At 30.9% G+C, this 17,539-nt stretch overlaps 1 protein-coding gene across 2 annotated transcripts; it reads right to left on the bottom strand.

Annotated features, from left to right (window-relative positions):
- Window positions 1–2,054: 2,054 nt before the first annotated feature.
- LOC106359580 (UDP-glycosyltransferase 75D1-like) lies at window positions 2,055–3,734 on the bottom strand. 2 transcript variants are annotated; one of them, XM_048738637.1, is made up of 2 exons: window positions 3,503–3,734; window positions 2,055–3,307 (listed from the first exon to the last, which is right to left on the bottom strand). In XM_048738637.1, the coding sequence occupies exons 1-2, from the start codon at window positions 3,682–3,684 to the stop codon at window positions 2,266–2,268; spliced, it is 1,224 nt and encodes a 407-aa protein (XP_048594594.1). In that variant the 5' UTR covers window positions 3,685–3,734; the 3' UTR covers window positions 2,055–2,265. The 2 variants fall into 2 exon arrangements, with proteins under 2 accessions (XP_048594594.1, XP_013654708.1); XM_013799254.3 differs by having other exon boundaries at window positions 2,055–3,726.
- Between the last annotated feature and the right edge of the window lie 13,805 nt (window positions 3,735–17,539).

Consider the following 17,539-nt stretch of genomic DNA (forward strand, 5'->3'; position numbering starts at 1 on the left):
CATATATTCTCACAAAGAGACAAAATGGAGTTGAAGTTCCACCCTTTGGGCTCTTATGTTTCAGCTGTTCGGTGTTTGGGGAAGGATGCTATGCTTTGGATTGCTTTGGAGAGGCTTAAGTTCTAGTATGTGCCTCTTCTTTTGCCGCCAGGTCTGTCTGTGCATCTTCTCTTGCCGTAAAGGTGCAGCTCGAGGTGTTCCATTGTTCTTCCAGATCCTTGATTTGGTGTTTGGCTATCTTGTGGTATCCATATCCTTAGTTAAAGCCTTTATGCATTGGTTTAGTATTTCGCCCTGTTTGGGATTGGTTAAGCTGATTTGGGCTCATGTTCTTCAGTTCTGTCTTTTCTTGTTTATGTATAATTTTTTCATTAATGAAAACTTTTTATAAAAAAATTAGATTTTCATGCTGCCTATCTAATCTAAAATCTCTTTTCTAATGAATCAGCTATTTTTTTTGCATTTTTAAATTCGCAACTTTAAAATATATATATATATATATATATTTAAATGTGTCACTAAATTCAATAAACAAAAATATAAAAGAAAAATGATCCACATTTTTCATGTTGAATCCAATCAAATACAGTTTTAGCTAATTTATTTGATCAATCATCCAAATTTAAGTATAACTAATATTGAAAAAGGTAACACATTTACATTTTCTTGATTTTTAATAGTGAAACAAATGATTTTTAAACAGAATGATAAAAATAATAACAGTGAAGAGAAAATAGTTAAAGTTAATGTTATTTTTAGCTAAGAAAAAATTAAATATTTAAAATGTATTTATAAATTAATTTGTTCATCTGTTTTCCGTCCATAGAGCGGGTTGAACCCTAGCTAAAATAAAATATACTTATTCGAAATCATAGGCTGTGAACGAGAAATTCAAGAATAACCCTCACCTTAGGAATGTGAAAATAGATGTCTAAGCACTCTTGTTGCTCAAACGAACTCCAAATCTGAAATCAAGACAAAAAATTAAGCATAACGGTCTTCAAACGACAAAACCGGATTCATGCTTTGGTCAAAGTCAATTGGAAAAGTTAATGGTCAACGGTCAAATAGTCAAACCAATAAAATTAGTCAAACCGGATCAAACCAAATTGGTAAACCCTTACCAAACCCAATTGAATTGAACCAAACGGGTTAGCCAAACCAAACCAAAATCCAATTGAATCAGTCAGTTTAGCCTAACCTAACCAAAATCCAATCGAACCGGCCAGTTTAGCTTGACCAGACCAAACCACAATAACCCAACCGGTTGTCAGAGTCAGCGAGTTGACTCACTGATCCAGCGAGTTGACCGAATCACCATCTAGTCATTCGGGACGGTCCCGGCAACAAGGAAAACAATAGCTTACCAAAAAAAATCAGTGTCGATGGCGGTTACAGCGAACAATGACAGAAGATGGTGGTGCATGGATATTAAGCATGGTGGAGACGGTTCATAAAAAAAATTCCGAAAGATACTTTGCAGGCAGAAATTATGTCAAAAATTCGTATGTTTTCTTGTAGTGAAATATCTACATTGGTATGGTAATTCATTACTAATTAATACTCATAAATTGCCGATTTCTCAACCACTATAGAAGAAGGGTGACCTCCAAAAGGAATAAGGAGAACAATTTCTCGAAATATGCAAAAGAAGACAAAAAGAGAAAACTTAGGATGGAAAACGAATTTCTGAACTAAAGAAAGGAATCGCCTAGCTCTCTACTTGACAACTGCTGACTGCACTAGAGGCATTGATCACTGGCAACATTCACTGAGAGTTTGCTTCCTCTGTTACACACAAGATTATACACTCCCAATATTCAGTTTCTTTGTTGTCTTGGTCAACAAGTAATGCCAAGAAGCTGACACTTTGTTATCATTTGTGTATATATAGTGTATCAATGGTTGGTTTTGGGTACAGCCGGATAAAACATTCACTCTGGTCCCTAACTTTTAAGAATTATTATATATATGTCGTATGGCTTCCAAATTGTCCAATATGAAATCTCAGATCATGTCATGCGTGTATCTCTTTTTTTCTCACATCTTCCAAATATTTAAGTTTCAACATATTTAAAATCAACAATCAAACATCCATAGTAGTTTATACCATATGGTGTAAACATTTCATCCCAATCTTAACATTTTACCCCAGGAAAATACATTTCATCCCAAGAAGAAACTGAAAATTTTAAAACATAACCGACGAGAATAAATTTGGAAACTAAAAGGAAATCACAGAATTGAATTCTTGAAGATAGAATCTCACATGTGCTCATCGACAAAAGCTTTGAGATGATTAAAGGAAGATCCTCCTTCTCTCACCACCTCGTCCGCTATATCTCTCCACCTCGCCGCGTTTCTCCTAAACTCCTCCGCCTTCTCCTCCATCACTTCCTCAATGCACCGCCGTATCTCCTCACTCTCCACCACAACTTCTTCATCTTCCTTCTTTTCCATCACTCTCACACCTGTCCTCCAAGACTCTTCTACAAGCTTGGCGTTCGTCATCTGATCAATCCGCTGCGGAAACGCAACCACCGGAACTCCGGCGACCAAGCTCTCCAGCGTCGAGTTCCACCCGCAATGCGTCACGAAACAACCTATTGATCTATGCTTCAAAACGCTAAACTGATTGCACCAAGAAACCACCATTCCTATCTCATCGAGCTCTTCTCTGAAACTCTTTATGCCCTCCTCTTCTTTCTCTTCCCCATCTTCTTTACTTCTGAATGACTTCTCCGCAATCACCCACAGAAACGGCCTCCGACTCTCTATCAATGCCTTGCAGACCTCTGCAAGCTGTTTCTTGCTCAACACGGCAAGCGTCCCGAAGGAAATATAAATTACAGACGAATCCGTTTTTGCATCCAACCACTGCTTGTATTTATCATCAATCCCAGAGTCATCGGCCCTAGTGGTTATCAATGGACCAACGGGGACAATCATGAAGTTATCAAGTACTGCGCTGAGAGCTTCTTCTTCAAGCTCTTGGAAACTATTCACGAGGATCTTAGGGTTTTCCTCTTGCTTCAGTGAATCTATCTGATCTTGATACGCCGGTACAAGAAATGAATATGCGTCTGGACGGAAGATTATTGTGGGAAGATCTCGGAGACGGAACTGTGGCAGAGAGGGTAGCTTAATAGAACCAGAAGGGTCGTTAGTAGCTATCTCTGAGATTGCATCTGCGTAGCCATTGAAGTAGTGGTAGAAGATGGAGAAGACAGTTACCGGCTGGACCCAGAGAAGAGCAGAAGGGATGTGAAACTCACGAGCCAGCTCAGCGACCCAAGGAAGGAAGATGGTGTAAACCACGCAGGTAAAAGGCCGGTTTTGACGCCGGTTATCTTCGATTAGTTCGGTTAGGGTTTCTCTGCCACGGCGTCTCGTAGCAGACATGTATTCGCGGGATCTGTCGGTGGATGTAGATGATTTGATGTCGTCTTTGTGGGCTTCGGAGTACGTGGCGAAGACTAATGTTTCAGGGACGTTTTCTTTGGAGAGCATACATCGGTTATAGGCGGAGTCTGTGGCTGCGAAGGTGACTCGAACTCCGGTTATTGTTCCGGCGAGGCGCTTGGCGAGCTCGAGAGATGGGTTGATGTGGCCTTGTGCTGGAAATGTCACGAACAGAAAGTGTGGTCCAGTAAGTGATTTAGATGAATCATTTTTGTTATCCATATATCTTTGTTTTTTGGGTGTTTTTGGGTGCAAATGTTAAGGATTTTTTTTTTTTTTTTTTTTTGTAGTTTATGAAAGACTATACACAAGTTAAGATTTATATAGAGATTATATATGTGAAAAAATGTACTACTAAAAACAAAGAAGAATAAGAAGAGGTGCAACCCCACTTAGTACATTGGACAACGTAATTTTGTGATATTTGTCTAAAATATAATCCCAATTTAAAATGATTTTGTCCTGGCCTGCAAAGTTATTGGATATATTAAACGAATGTGAACATGCAACTTCCGTGAAAATTATAATTGTTTGCCATTATTTGACAATAATTTCTAACGCCGCCTTGCGCGGGATGAATGTTGTGTATAATACAATCATATGTATTATTATTTATTTATGTTTTCACTTAAATTAAATTAGTGAGAAGTTAGTGACTATTACATATATAACTAAATTGGTGTACCATATTCATGGTACCACTTTTCATGTTTACACTAACCCTTTTTATCTTCATTTTTAGTGAAGGATGAAAAGACATTTATAACCCTAGATTTAACTAATTTAGACTTAGGGTTTAGAGTTGAGTGGTGGGTATGATTTTTAGAATGTGAAATTTAGGATTTTAATAAATATATAAATAAATATAAAAAAATTAAAAAATAGTTTCAAACATAATTTTCGATTTTCAATAAGAAATTTTGAAAAACAAAAACATTCAAAAAAAAATTCAAAAAATATAAAAAATTTCGAATTAAAAAAGGTGTAATTCGAAAACATACAAAAAATATTATATTATTATTAAATTATTTTATTCATTCAATAATTATTTATTCTATATATAGAGAGACCAAGGGTATAAGAATATTTTGCCACTTAGTGAAGAAGATAATTTTGAAAATGTCCATTTAGTGGTGGTATACATGAAATTTCCCCTATTTTTATCTTATATTTTTATCTTTTTTATTTTATTTTTATTTTGTAAACAATATATTAAAATATATTTCAAATTTAAAATATCTTAAACTTTAAAAATCTTAATACTTTAATATTTATATTTTTATAATAATTAAATTCAAAAATAGAGATCACCATTAAACAAATAAACTTGCAAAATAGTGAAAATGACAAAAACATTTCTATACCCAAAAAAGATGAGACTAATCTCTATGTATAGATCATAAAAATGATGAATTTTGGTATAATTTCTTTTTTTCTTAAAGTGGATCACCAGAAATAGTTAAGTTTTAATAATTTAGAGAAAAAATAATTGAAACAGATTTTAACAACAATAAAACATTCTATGTGAGTCCTGTTAAATATTTCTTTTTTTCATATGTTGCCATGTGTCACTGCTAGACCCATTTCAGTTTCATTCAACATGTAGAAAACATTCAACTAAATGTAATCCACATGTATTAATTTGTAAATTCAACTTGCTCATTGTAGCAATTAAGTTGTTTAAAAAATTATTCAACAGCTCCATTGTTAGTAGTCTTACAATGATCTTGGTTAATAAAATTTAACACTCTATTTTATTAATAATTATGTTTTTCTATATCGAATTTAAATAAACATAGTCTCTATTTATAAAAAAATAAAATGAAAAATTTTAGTATAAAAATAAAAAGTAATTATTTAATTTATAATGAGATTAATTGGTAATCGAGAGATCGCTAATCGAACCTTCTTACTTGGTACCTGCATTATCCAACAACCAAAAATTCTGTAATTGGATTTGCGGTCTCGTTCTTTCCTTAAATATGGCAGATCGTTCCATGATCGGTTTACCGTCACTCAACCAATTCCAAATTAATTACATGTGCACACCAAAAATCAACACTTAGTCAAAATATAGCTTATTCAGTATTCACCCTTCACGACTATAAGTGTTCCACACTTAGAAAAATACGCTCCTTGCTGAATTAAACCTCTCGCGATCATTTCTTTATAATTAAAAATACTTTGGGAGCGGGTCGGTACAATATTGTGGGAACCAAAATTCGTACTGTCGATTTTTGTCAATGGAGGAAAGCCAAAATTCTCGACTCTCCCTAAGGATCCTGATTATCTGTTTAAACACACGAATACGAAGAAAAAAGAGATAACAAAATATTGATAGTAAATTGCACATATGCATTTTATTAAATATAAGGTTAGCAGAGTCTCTGCTTAATAGGGAGGACAAACAATGCACCTGCTCTAGGGTCCACCAAAAATTCAATAAATTTTAATAACCTAAAGGGCTTATATATTTTTTTTATAACAAAACCCATATTTTTTTAGGTATTTATAGTGTCAATAATATAGTAAACTAAGGGTATGACTGGTTTTCCCGCTACCACCCGCAAACGCAGCTTTTGCGGTTGGTAGCGGTTACTGGCGTTTTGCAACAATCGCTCAAACCGCTCTAAACCGCTCCAAATCGCTCTGAACCTCATAAATTCAAAAGCTGGTTCCAGCTAGCGTTTGCGGTTGCGGGCGTTTGCGGGAGGATAAAAAAAAATTATTTTTTTTCCAAAACAATATAAATACAAAAATAAAAAAAAATTAATAAAAAAATAAATTGAAATTATAAAAATGCTAAAATATATCAATTATATTTTAATTAATATTATAAAATTTTAAAATAAAAATATTTTCTATATTTTAAAAAATTTAAACTATAACTTTCTAAATATAAATTTTATATTTATTATAATATTATTATTTTTGATATTTTTATAATTGTATAAAATGTAAATATTGTTAATTTTTTATTTAACCGCTGCTGCATTTGGTAGTTAACCAGTCATAAGTATCCCGCAAACGCACCAATTTCTAACCGCAGAACCAGTCGTACAAATCTCTTAAAACCGTTAGAAACCGCAACCACCCGCATCCGCAAACTCCCGCAACCGCAACCGCAACCGCTGCGGTTGAACCAGTCAGGCCCTAAGTTGTTATAAGAAAAAATTTAAAGTACAAACGGAAATAATGATTTAGTTAATACTAGTGTTCCGTCCCGTACTACGTACGGGGTAAAGAATTCCTAAAATTTGTTATCAATATTAAGATATATTAACACTGTGATATCTTACACCATATATAATGCACCAGCTTTGAAATGAGTTACTCTCATTAAGAGAAACATATTTGGTTCACGATCGAGACTTCATATTAATTTGTATGAAAAGGTGGCAAGGGTAACTGAAACGATTTGACATGAATATGTGTGATGATAACATTGAACAAACTGCAGTTAAAAAAAAACATTGAACAAACTGTAAAATATACAAAAACATAAGACACAATGAAGATCAGTGCTTGTGCGGGAAGTGCAAAGCTAATTTGTAATAATAATTTGAATCGAAATTATGAAAAAGCAAAGACAGAAGTAGAACTGTAGAGTTTGCAGAATCAATTACCGTTTCTATTGGACGGTATTTCTTTTCGCTATGTAGTGTCTACAAAAAAGTTGGGACATAACTGAATTCCTATTATCTCCTCATTTGCAAACCGTGTTCTTATTTTCCTGTATTTTTTTGAAGAAATAAGCTTTGTAATTCTTTTATTGAAAAAAAACTTGGAAACAACAATATATTTAAGTGACATATTCTATCTGAATCACGCTAAAAGAATCAAAAGATATAGATTTAAGCAGAATTGAAAAATGACCACAAATATAGTAGTCACAAACCTCTATTGATTTTTGCTGATGCACTTAAAATCTGAGAATTTTTTTGATGAAGAATGTGAAACATGGAGAAGAAGGAAGCAAGAATAAAGAAGTTGAAACTGTTAGATTTTGTGACATGGTTTTGGGAGTTACGTACATATGCGGTATTGCGGTATGACGTGAAAGTGGTCGTGGGAATTTGAGAAAATATAGCAATCTAAAAACTAAAAATAAGTTATTTTTTTAACCAGTATCATGCGCTCTATTTTGATTGGTGTGTAAAATAGTAGATAAAAATATGTAAAAAACTTTTTTAAAAAAATTTGAATTTTGGACGTGGGATAAGATTATTTGAGAAAATATAGGAATTTATGTATTTGGAATTGCAAGAAAAAGAAGAATGGATTAACGTGGGTTTTTTCAATTTATTTTACTTAGTTAGTTATTTTAATACATTGCTTATGTGTCAAAACCTGATTCGCCAAGCGACTTGCGCTTTAGTATATAAGGGATGGTTTTAGTTTTTATGATTCTTTTTAATAATATTTGAGTTATAATATCAAAATTAATGAATTATAGGGTCTCAAAAAAACTTTTTGCCCAAGCCCTTAGTGTTAGATGGAGGCGTTTCCTGGAACATCATTACCATAGACCAAAAATTGTTAACACACAAAAATTGACCGAAGGAACTGAGGTGACATTCTTAAAAGTAACTTCCGTCATTTTCGACAAAGGTGATTTTCATCATTTATTAGCAGGATAGCGCATTAGAAGGATAGCGCATTCGACCAAAAAAAAAAAAGAAGGATAGCGCATTAGAAGGGATTTCACCAGCTGTTTTCTATACGATAATAATTCAAGTTGATAAAGCAGACGGCACGGGGAATAAGTCAATTCAGGGGAAACATGGATGATGGGTCAATAACTATTAATTAAAACAAACTGTAATTAAATACATAATCATATCAAAAACATGGTTAGATTATCATGTATATTTAATATAATTTTATAATACCTACATTTTTTAATCACAACAGAGTATTACATTTTCATTTTTCATTTTATCTTATTTATATCTTTTTATTTGATTTGCATCTTATTCATATATTGATGATTTAGTTTTCTTTTTCACATCCAAAAACTATTCTATTACTCAAACTTGAGGTGGTCTGGGTAACCAAACCTAATTTGAAGTGGTCTGGGTAACCAAACCTGAATAGAACAACCAAAGAAATAGAGTATTCTACGGAAAGACCTCACAGTCATAGCTAAGAAATCTGAAATCTGATTCTGCACTCGTGGAATATGAAAAATCTTAAAATCCGGAAAGCATATCTTGAGAGTCTCTATCCTCTCCAATTTTGTCGCAAAGCTCGGTCAAGCATGAGGCTTGTTGATCAGTGCAATCAAATCCTCGCAGTCCGTTCCAAAACTTTGACAAGCCGAATGTTAGAGCATACTCTCCATCGGCCATTTCAGTGCTTCCATATCTGAATGTAAGGCATACGCTCTTCGAATATGATTCTCTGTCTCCATAAGTTGAACTTTCCCCAAACTATGAAGCTAAACCCATCTATATCCACTAAAATGGGCAGTAGATGTCCATGACCCATCTATTATGTAGATATTACCCAAACTTAAATATTGATGATTTAGTTAAGTGATTTTATTGGTAAGAAGTTTCTGTATGTATTATTTCTTATACGCCAAGCTTAATATTTGAAATGAATAAATTTTCTTAAGAAAATAAAGAATTTTTTCTTAACAAAAATTTATGGTTATATTGTTTGCTATTCTTAAGGAAATAAACTTATACTTATTCTAGAATGATGAAAATTCTATTCTTATATATACTGGATCACATTTTACCATCTCTTTTCATTTTTAGTTGATTTTACTGTTCTTGATCGCCTTATTTTTTCTAATTTTATTCTCGTTGGTTCTCATAAATCATATTATTTTTTAATACTAGGTGTTTTCCTGCACCATGTGCAGTAATAAAATTTTATATTATATTTAAAAAATAAATTTTTTTACCAATATTTTAGTATAAATTTTGGTTAAATTGAACATAATAGTAAGATTAAATAAATAAAATTGTTTATTTTAAATTATATTTAAGAATAGATATGTATATATTTAAATTATAATCTTAGATATATTTCTTATCTATTTCTCTGAATAAAATATATTAAATCAACTGTTATAAAATTAATTTTTAAAAATTGATATAAAAGTTGTATAATTATCAAAACGTAAAACTAAACAGTATTTTAAAAATTTGTAGGTATATGAAAAAACTAATGATATTACGATTTAAAACTTTTAGTTTTCTTAAATCATTGTAAACTTTTTTTTAGTAATAGAATTGTATAGTTATAAAAAATAGAAATAAATAAGATTTTAAATTTGTAAAAAATTTATTATATTTCTATTATTATATTATTTAATGTTATATTTCAATAGCTTTACATTAGTGATGATGTATAATTTATTACCATAATCAAAAAAGTTAACCAAAAAATTAAATAAGCATGAAATGTAATAGTCCATGTCACATTTATTCATAAGCCATGTCATCATTTCTTGTATGTCATGTCACATTTATTTAGTGAAATCCCCTGTATATTAATAGAGAAACATTTGAAAAGTTATAACATGTAGGCTTCGAATGTTACGAACCGCCCCGCCCCGCACTGCAGTTAACAGTAACAAAAATCTATACATATACCATATATCTATACATTTTTATAACTGTTAAAACCGCACCGCAGTTAAACCGCTTGTTCCGCACCGCTCAAACCGCAGTTACCATTCGGAGCCGTAGTTTGTACTAATTAAAAAAATGTTCTGCTGAATTGTCACGTAATTGGAATGTTAATTTTGCTTATGTGGCGGCTTGAGAATCAATTGGCAATTTTGTTAGTCCAAAATTAATTGCTATGAAATGTTATATTATATAGTATGTCTATTATGGGACATTCATTTATCAAATTGAAATTATTATATATTATTTCCTTAAATAAAACCTACAGAATTACCTAATGTGATTAAGATATATATGTCAATTAATCATTTTAAATAATAAAGTTTTGCTAACAATTTGGATAATTTCTATCATTTTTGTTTAATTATTAAAATAAATTACACAATTACATTAATCATATAATCAAAATTAGATTTTTTTTGGTATATGTTGTATTTTGAATTTTTCAAAACGAGTATAAATTACTAAAACTCTTAGAAGTCTAACATAAACTTTTGTGATCAAGGTTTAAATTTTTTCTATAATAAGATACAATAATTATAAAATCATCTGAATAAATAATTTTATTTTAATGGGTGTTTATGTTAATATATATATATATATATATATATATATATATAAATTTTGAAAAGTTAATATTTTAATTTTGAAATCTTCATTATTATCTTTAAATGATTATAAATTATGAAAACCACTAAACATTTTACATTAAAAAAATCGTTGGTGTAAAATTTTGTTACACAAATATGCAAATAATCATAAAATTATATGAGTAGAAACCTCATTTAATAAATATCTATCTTAAAAGTATACTATATATATGTTAATATCATTTAAATTTAATTATATATCTATCATATACGATAGATAAGCTTGATTGTTTTGATTTATTTACCCTAAAATGATTGCGAATAAACAAGAACGGTCCTTTGATTTATATGCACAAGCCAATTTTACATAATAGTAACTGATTTCTTTGTTATTTAATATATAATTATTGTTTTATTATTTCATAATATGCAGAAAAAAATAAAATAAGTAATAATATAAAATATTTATTATTCACAAGGTGCAGATCTTAACCTAAGTATGTATCTCTTATTTTAAATCTTAAACATTTTCTAAATCTCAGGCCATAACAAAATAAGGAAATGAGAATAAACTCAAAAATCAATATTTATATTAAGCAATAATCAAAATGAAAAAAAGTGACACAAAAATGAGAAATATATTAAAGATAGATAGGATTAGCAAGTGAACATAAACTTCTCATAACCATTATTAACTTTTAAATTGTTAAATCATGATATAAAGCCGAGCTGTCATAGTTTCATTGTAACCAAATAATAGGCATGTGACTCTTCGGCCTAAACGTTAGATTCTTATGCGATAAGTGAGTTTTTGATCTAAAATATTTTTAAAATGAGATCCATTAGTAAACAAATTATGTAATTAACAAAAAAAAATTTTTAAAAAAAAGTTAAGGGCCAAAAATATTAATTCGATCAAGAATGTAAATTTTATTTTTTCCATACGATATTTTTTAAATAATTTTCATATAAATTCATCTTAGTTGATTGTATAAAAGATATGTATCAAAATCGCTTTGTAAATAATGACTTGGGAATTCTCCCAAGTTTTCAAGTCTTCTTCTTGTTCCCTTTAATGAGTCGGTCTGAATTTGCTTTTCCTCCTTCCGTAATAACCAAAGGAGTTTTAACAATCTTCTTGTAAATTAACGTCTCTGTCTTCTTCTCCATCTTTGGCTACAGATATTTCATAGCCATGTCCCAGACCGAACAGTTTCCATTAAGGATAGGCATAATATTCACATTTGAAAACCTGACCCAGAACCGACTTAAAAACCAGGGGACCGATTCTGATAGGATGCTGCCTAAATATTTGAGCGTTTTTTTTAATAGGATGAGTGTTCGAACATATCAAAGCATATAATATCTATACTTATATATATTATTTTTAGTTATACTTGTAACCCATACGGCTTGTAACTAATATCCAGATGCTTCTCTTCTTTATTCTCCTTTCATGTCTTCATGTCTTTACGTCAATAATACGATTACCCTTCATGTACCGAAATTGCAGTATTTATTTCTCTTAAGAGAATCTAAGCATCCCCACCTTTCCTGGAGTTGAAGAATTATAAGTTGTATCTTGAAAGCGACCCTCAAGTGCAAACACCATAAGTTTATGTGTTAAGATGATTAGTTAAAGGAAACTTCAACCACTTTGGATAACCTTATTACATATCTATTTTTTAATCAGCTAGGGGATCCTAAACAACTCCCAGCTACTGTAATCTCAAAGTTTGCTCAGTATTCTGGGTAAAGCGCATTACGTCCAAACATATTCTGGTATCTGTTTATATGTTTGTATTGATACTACTGGATTGTTGTGTTTCCTTTCTTCAAATGAAGCTATGGTACAAGCATATTCCAGAGGCTTCAAAAGGTTGGCTACCCGGTGGACATGTTAAAAACCCAATACTGTATGCGTCCAGAGGTATCTAGCATCCCCTCAATATAGCTTCTCACTGAACATCTGATTCTTTTTTTTTAAAAGAGTTTCAGTTGATAGCTTCTAGTTGTCTTAAATTCTTGACTTCTCTCTTGTCTGAAAATTAGAGAAGAAGCTTCCCTTCCAAGGAGTTTTATCAAGATGCACTGGAAGATGGAGCTGACATTGAGCTCAGACAACTCCTGACTGACATAAATACCGTTGCTTTGGTCCGTTTTTCTTTTTCGATATGCATGAAGGGAAAGAGTCTCAACATCCGGGATAAACTGGTTCTCGAGTAATCTAGACGAAGTGGATTTTGTTCTTCTAATCTACCACAGACTAATCTACCACAGACGCGTAACCATGTACCCCGAGCTCAAGTCAAGTTCTCACCTAGCTATTATATCTCCATATAACTACCAAGTAAAAAAAAAATCAAATATAGGTGATGCAGATAGAATATTTGAAAAATATTCTTTAAGTATTTTAACTATTTGATTTTTATTAATATGATGATTATCTTTAATGTTTTAGGGTTTTATGACTTTCTTATATATATAGCTTTTTTAATTATGGTTTTATGGAGTTTATATTTGATTAATAAAAGTTAACTTTTTTCTCTTTGTTCTTGTTTTGGTAGATCTATAGAGATCTCAACGAATTTAAGAAAACATTGATCTTAAGCATTTAAAGACTAAATAAGATCCTTGTGTTATCCGCTACACAAGATAGTATCAGATCTTATTTAATCTTTGAATGCATAAAATCAATGTCTTTTTAAATTTCTTTGAGATCTCTATAGATAACAAAAAAGGACTCTTTAACATTTATTAATCAAATATAAACTCCATAAAGCCAATAAAGTAATAAAACCCTAAAACATTAAAGATAATTACCATATTAATAGTAAATAAATAGTTAAAATACAATATTTTTCAAATATTGTATCAGCATCAATAGGTTCAAGGAGATGGTTGGTGCAGAGGCTGGAAAAGTGGTTGATATCTCAACACTGTCAGTGCCGGCTTAATAGGGAGGGCGGGCAATGCGACCGCCCCGGGCCTGCTCCAAATCTCGCAATATTAGGGGTCCTAATTATTTCATTAGCATATATGATCTAAGATTTGGGCTGCATTAAAACACAGTTTTAAAGTTTTTCTAATTGAAATATCAAATAAGGGGATGTTCATGCTTGACGCTCGTGTGAAAAGGTTAAAGAAAATATGGTTTTCTACCAACGTTAAGAAAATAACTTACTATAGGACCTTTAAAAAAGTTTTGCCCAAGGGCCCTTATTCATCTTAAGCCGGCCCTGAACACTGTTGATGGGTTTCAGGTCAATATTCTACTCTATTTCTTACATTGTAACCTCAAATGTTACACAAACTAGATTATTTTGATTCAGCTTGTAGACAGAACTTTTAGTTTTTTCATCCTTGTCTTATGTTTTTTCTATCAATGGGAAGGGAGAAGGATGTTGCAATATTTTCATGCGTCAAGGCTAACAATAAAGGGGAAATAGGTTTTCTCTCTGATTCTCGGAGAATGAATGTTGGCATTACACGAGCTTAGTCTTTTGTACTGGTAAAACAGTTTCACTTTTTCTACGTGCATAGAGCATCTCTAATGTATTATTCCATTTTCTGTTTCAAAATAGTGTAATTACAAAATATAATTGGATTTTACTCTAATATATTACTCCATTTTTTATTCCAAAAACCTAAATAATTTCCTTTTTTATTTAGTTAATAATTGTTAGTAATACCTTCAACTTATAAAAATTTAACATTTTTTCTTTTCAAAAATTTAACAATTAATCCCAACTAATTTATGTTTACAAAACTTATATTAAAATATATTTATTTAAACTAAATATTGATTATTAAAGAATATAATAAATCATAAAATATATAAGATACCATATTTTGTTTTAGTAGTGAGCATTAGAATAATTTTCCACAAAAGATCAACTAATATATTACGTAAAGAACAATGAAATTTTTTTATCTTTATATTCCTAAATCGAATAATAAAATTATAAAATCAGACGTTTTCATCTTCTCCAATTTAACTACACGTAGAGCTTCTCTTCCAACTTCAATTGGTGCAGTTTTCCTAATTCAAAAACAAATTATGTATTAGAAGAATATAATGAAGAAAAAAAGTTGTTTTGTAATTTGAATTTCATACATGATCCAAATGTTTGTGCATATATCAAACTCAACAAGTACAAATGTTGATCCACAAGATAAACAAATTCATATATTCTGTTTGAACAATACTTCACCGATCTTGGTACATAGTTCCTAAAACCATTTACCGGATTATTAAATCACTTATTTTATATTATATTTATTTTATATTAGTTATGTTTAGTTTTGATTTTTATAACTTTATGCATTTTTTAGTACAATTATTAATTAATATTTTGTAGAATATCTTTTCTGGAATATCATATTTTCATGTTATTGTATCATTTTAAATATTATTTAAATATAAAACAAAAAATTCAAAATTAATAGAATTATTTCATAAATAAAAAAGTTCAATTCAAAAATAGAGGAATGAATAGGATTACTATTTCATAATAAATGAAGTAACCCTAGCCATTATTCCATTTTGGAGTTGAATATGGAGTTGGGTTAGAAAATATTTTATTCGAAACAAAATTTGGAGTAAAATATGGTGCAGAGTTGGAGATGTCCTTTTGCGGGAACTTATACCTTGTTTCTTTGTTTTATCCCTCACTGATATATTCTCCATTGAAACTTGCAATCAGGTCGTCGGTTCAGCTGCTACGTTAATGAGTAATCCACCGGGGAAAAATATAGTAGAAAGTGCTGAGAAGAGAAACCCATTATTCAAGGTAAAACATTGTCTTTCTTGTTGTGTTGAAGTAGGAACCTATCTGCACTCTAGTATTGTTTTACTCCATTTTTGTGTTGATAGGTATCGAAGCCAATGAACTATTTCTTGAGCGAGGAGAATTTGGAGACGATGAATGTGATTGAGGACATGGAGATTCCTGATGCTGCAAGGTATGAACTCCTCCTGTTGCAAGTTATGGTGAAGATGATGATGATGATGATGATGATGATGATGATGATGATGATGATGATGATGCTGATGACTTTGGAGATGGTGATGTTTTCATGTTGATCACAAGATGTACACTGCGCATGGAAGAAGACTAAAATACTAAAAACATTCTAAGTTATTGATTATAATTTACTAAGAGGATATTTGCTCGAACATTTAAAAATATCTTGCTTCTGATTTTTGTAAGTTTTTTTTGGCTTAGAGAAGAAAAATGTCCTATGCGCCTAATAACTACTATACAAAAAAAAGTTCTAGGGGAAATTTCAATTTTACCACTGTTAGAACTGAAAGACAAGTCCAGCTATTGGCTTTTATCTCATCCCTGCAGTTAGCTAATGATAACGACTGTCCTATATGGTCAGTCGATGGCATATCGCAGAAGACTTTTACCTGTAAGGCGGCATGGAATGTCATCCGTCCTCATCCCCCAACATGCGACAACAACATCGCTCTTTGTCCTGAATAGAAATCCAACCTTGGATCGGCTGGCAAATTGGAATGCTGATACTCTTACAACTTGTCTGCTGTGCGGAGTGGCAAATGAGTCTCGAGAGCACTTATTTTTAATGTCATTTCACAAGTCTCCACCATTCTGTCTACCCTTCGGCTTGGTTGCTTATTGTGAACTGACTACATAATGCTCCGGGTGATAGGTTTTCTCTTCTAGCGCTTCTGCAAATTTGGCAAGCTGCAATCTATGTCATATGGCATGAAGGAAATGCTCGCATGCATTCAGGCCTCACTATTTCTCATGATGCAGTTGCTGATAAAGCCATTGCTCTTGCTGTTGATAGGTGTCGTGCTATGATTTCATTGGGTTCTCCCTTGGGTCCCCTGCTCCTAAATGTCTGGATGTCTTAAGGTCCTGGAAGTGCCTTAAACCTGATATTTCCCCATTAATCACGATCCTTCTGTCTTTTCTTCTTTTTTTGTAAGATGCTATTTGCTTTCCTTTTTTAAAATTAATGAAAATCCTTTATCAAATTTTTTTTTTCAATTTTACGACAACTTAGATATCACTTTTCAAAATGATAATTATTTTCATAAAACCTTACATTTTGTGATAAAGAAATTAAATTAAGTCTGCTAAATGTTAAAAATGTTTAAGAATAGTTTATAAAACATTAATAGAAGTTTATAAATCCAACAATACTTGAATACTAAACCGTAAACAATAATCAATAAATCTTAAACCTAAATGTTATAGTATCTTCGATGCATGTATTTTTAAAAAGTAGTCACCAACTTAAAGTATTTAAAAAAAAATTCTCAAAAATCTTTTAGCCATCACTGAGTATTCATAGCATAAGGACTACATGAAAACCAGTCGCTACTCCAAAACAAACTTTAATAATCAGTAATAATCATTCTTGTAGCAGTATATATGTTTAGTTTAACATGCTTACAAAATATTAGATCTGTTCATTAAAGATAGATTTTTAGTGTTTCAACATATTAAAAAATATATTAAATTATTATAAAGATTAATACATCAATTTTGTAGTTATCAGTTTTTAATAACTTTTAACTAATAGTAATTAATTAATTCAATTAATTTTCTTAAAATTTACAATTTCTGCATAAAAAAAAGTTTTATCTTTGTAAAATAATTTTTTGAAAAATAAAATCTCTATCTTAGTTGAAGGGAGACACAAATAATGAATTCCCAGCTCCTTCTTCAGATTATTCTTCAGATTATTTACAACGGGAAAATATTATATATAATGCTCCACTACAAATGCTTGGTTGGAATATTAAGCTTCTAATATTATTTATAGACATTACGAGAATGGTCAATAATCATATGATCCATTATC

This window comes from Brassica napus, chromosome A8 (genome assembly GCF_020379485.1).
Source record: "Brassica napus cultivar Da-Ae chromosome A8, Da-Ae, whole genome shotgun sequence".
In the NCBI taxonomy this organism is placed as follows: domain Eukaryota; kingdom Viridiplantae; phylum Streptophyta; class Magnoliopsida; order Brassicales; family Brassicaceae; genus Brassica; species Brassica napus.

What these genes read in the sequence shown, in the direction of transcription:
- LOC106359580 (XM_013799254.3), bottom strand. Translation starts at nt 3,684, where the DNA reads ATGGATAACAAAAATGATTCATCTAAATCACTTACTGGACCACACTTT.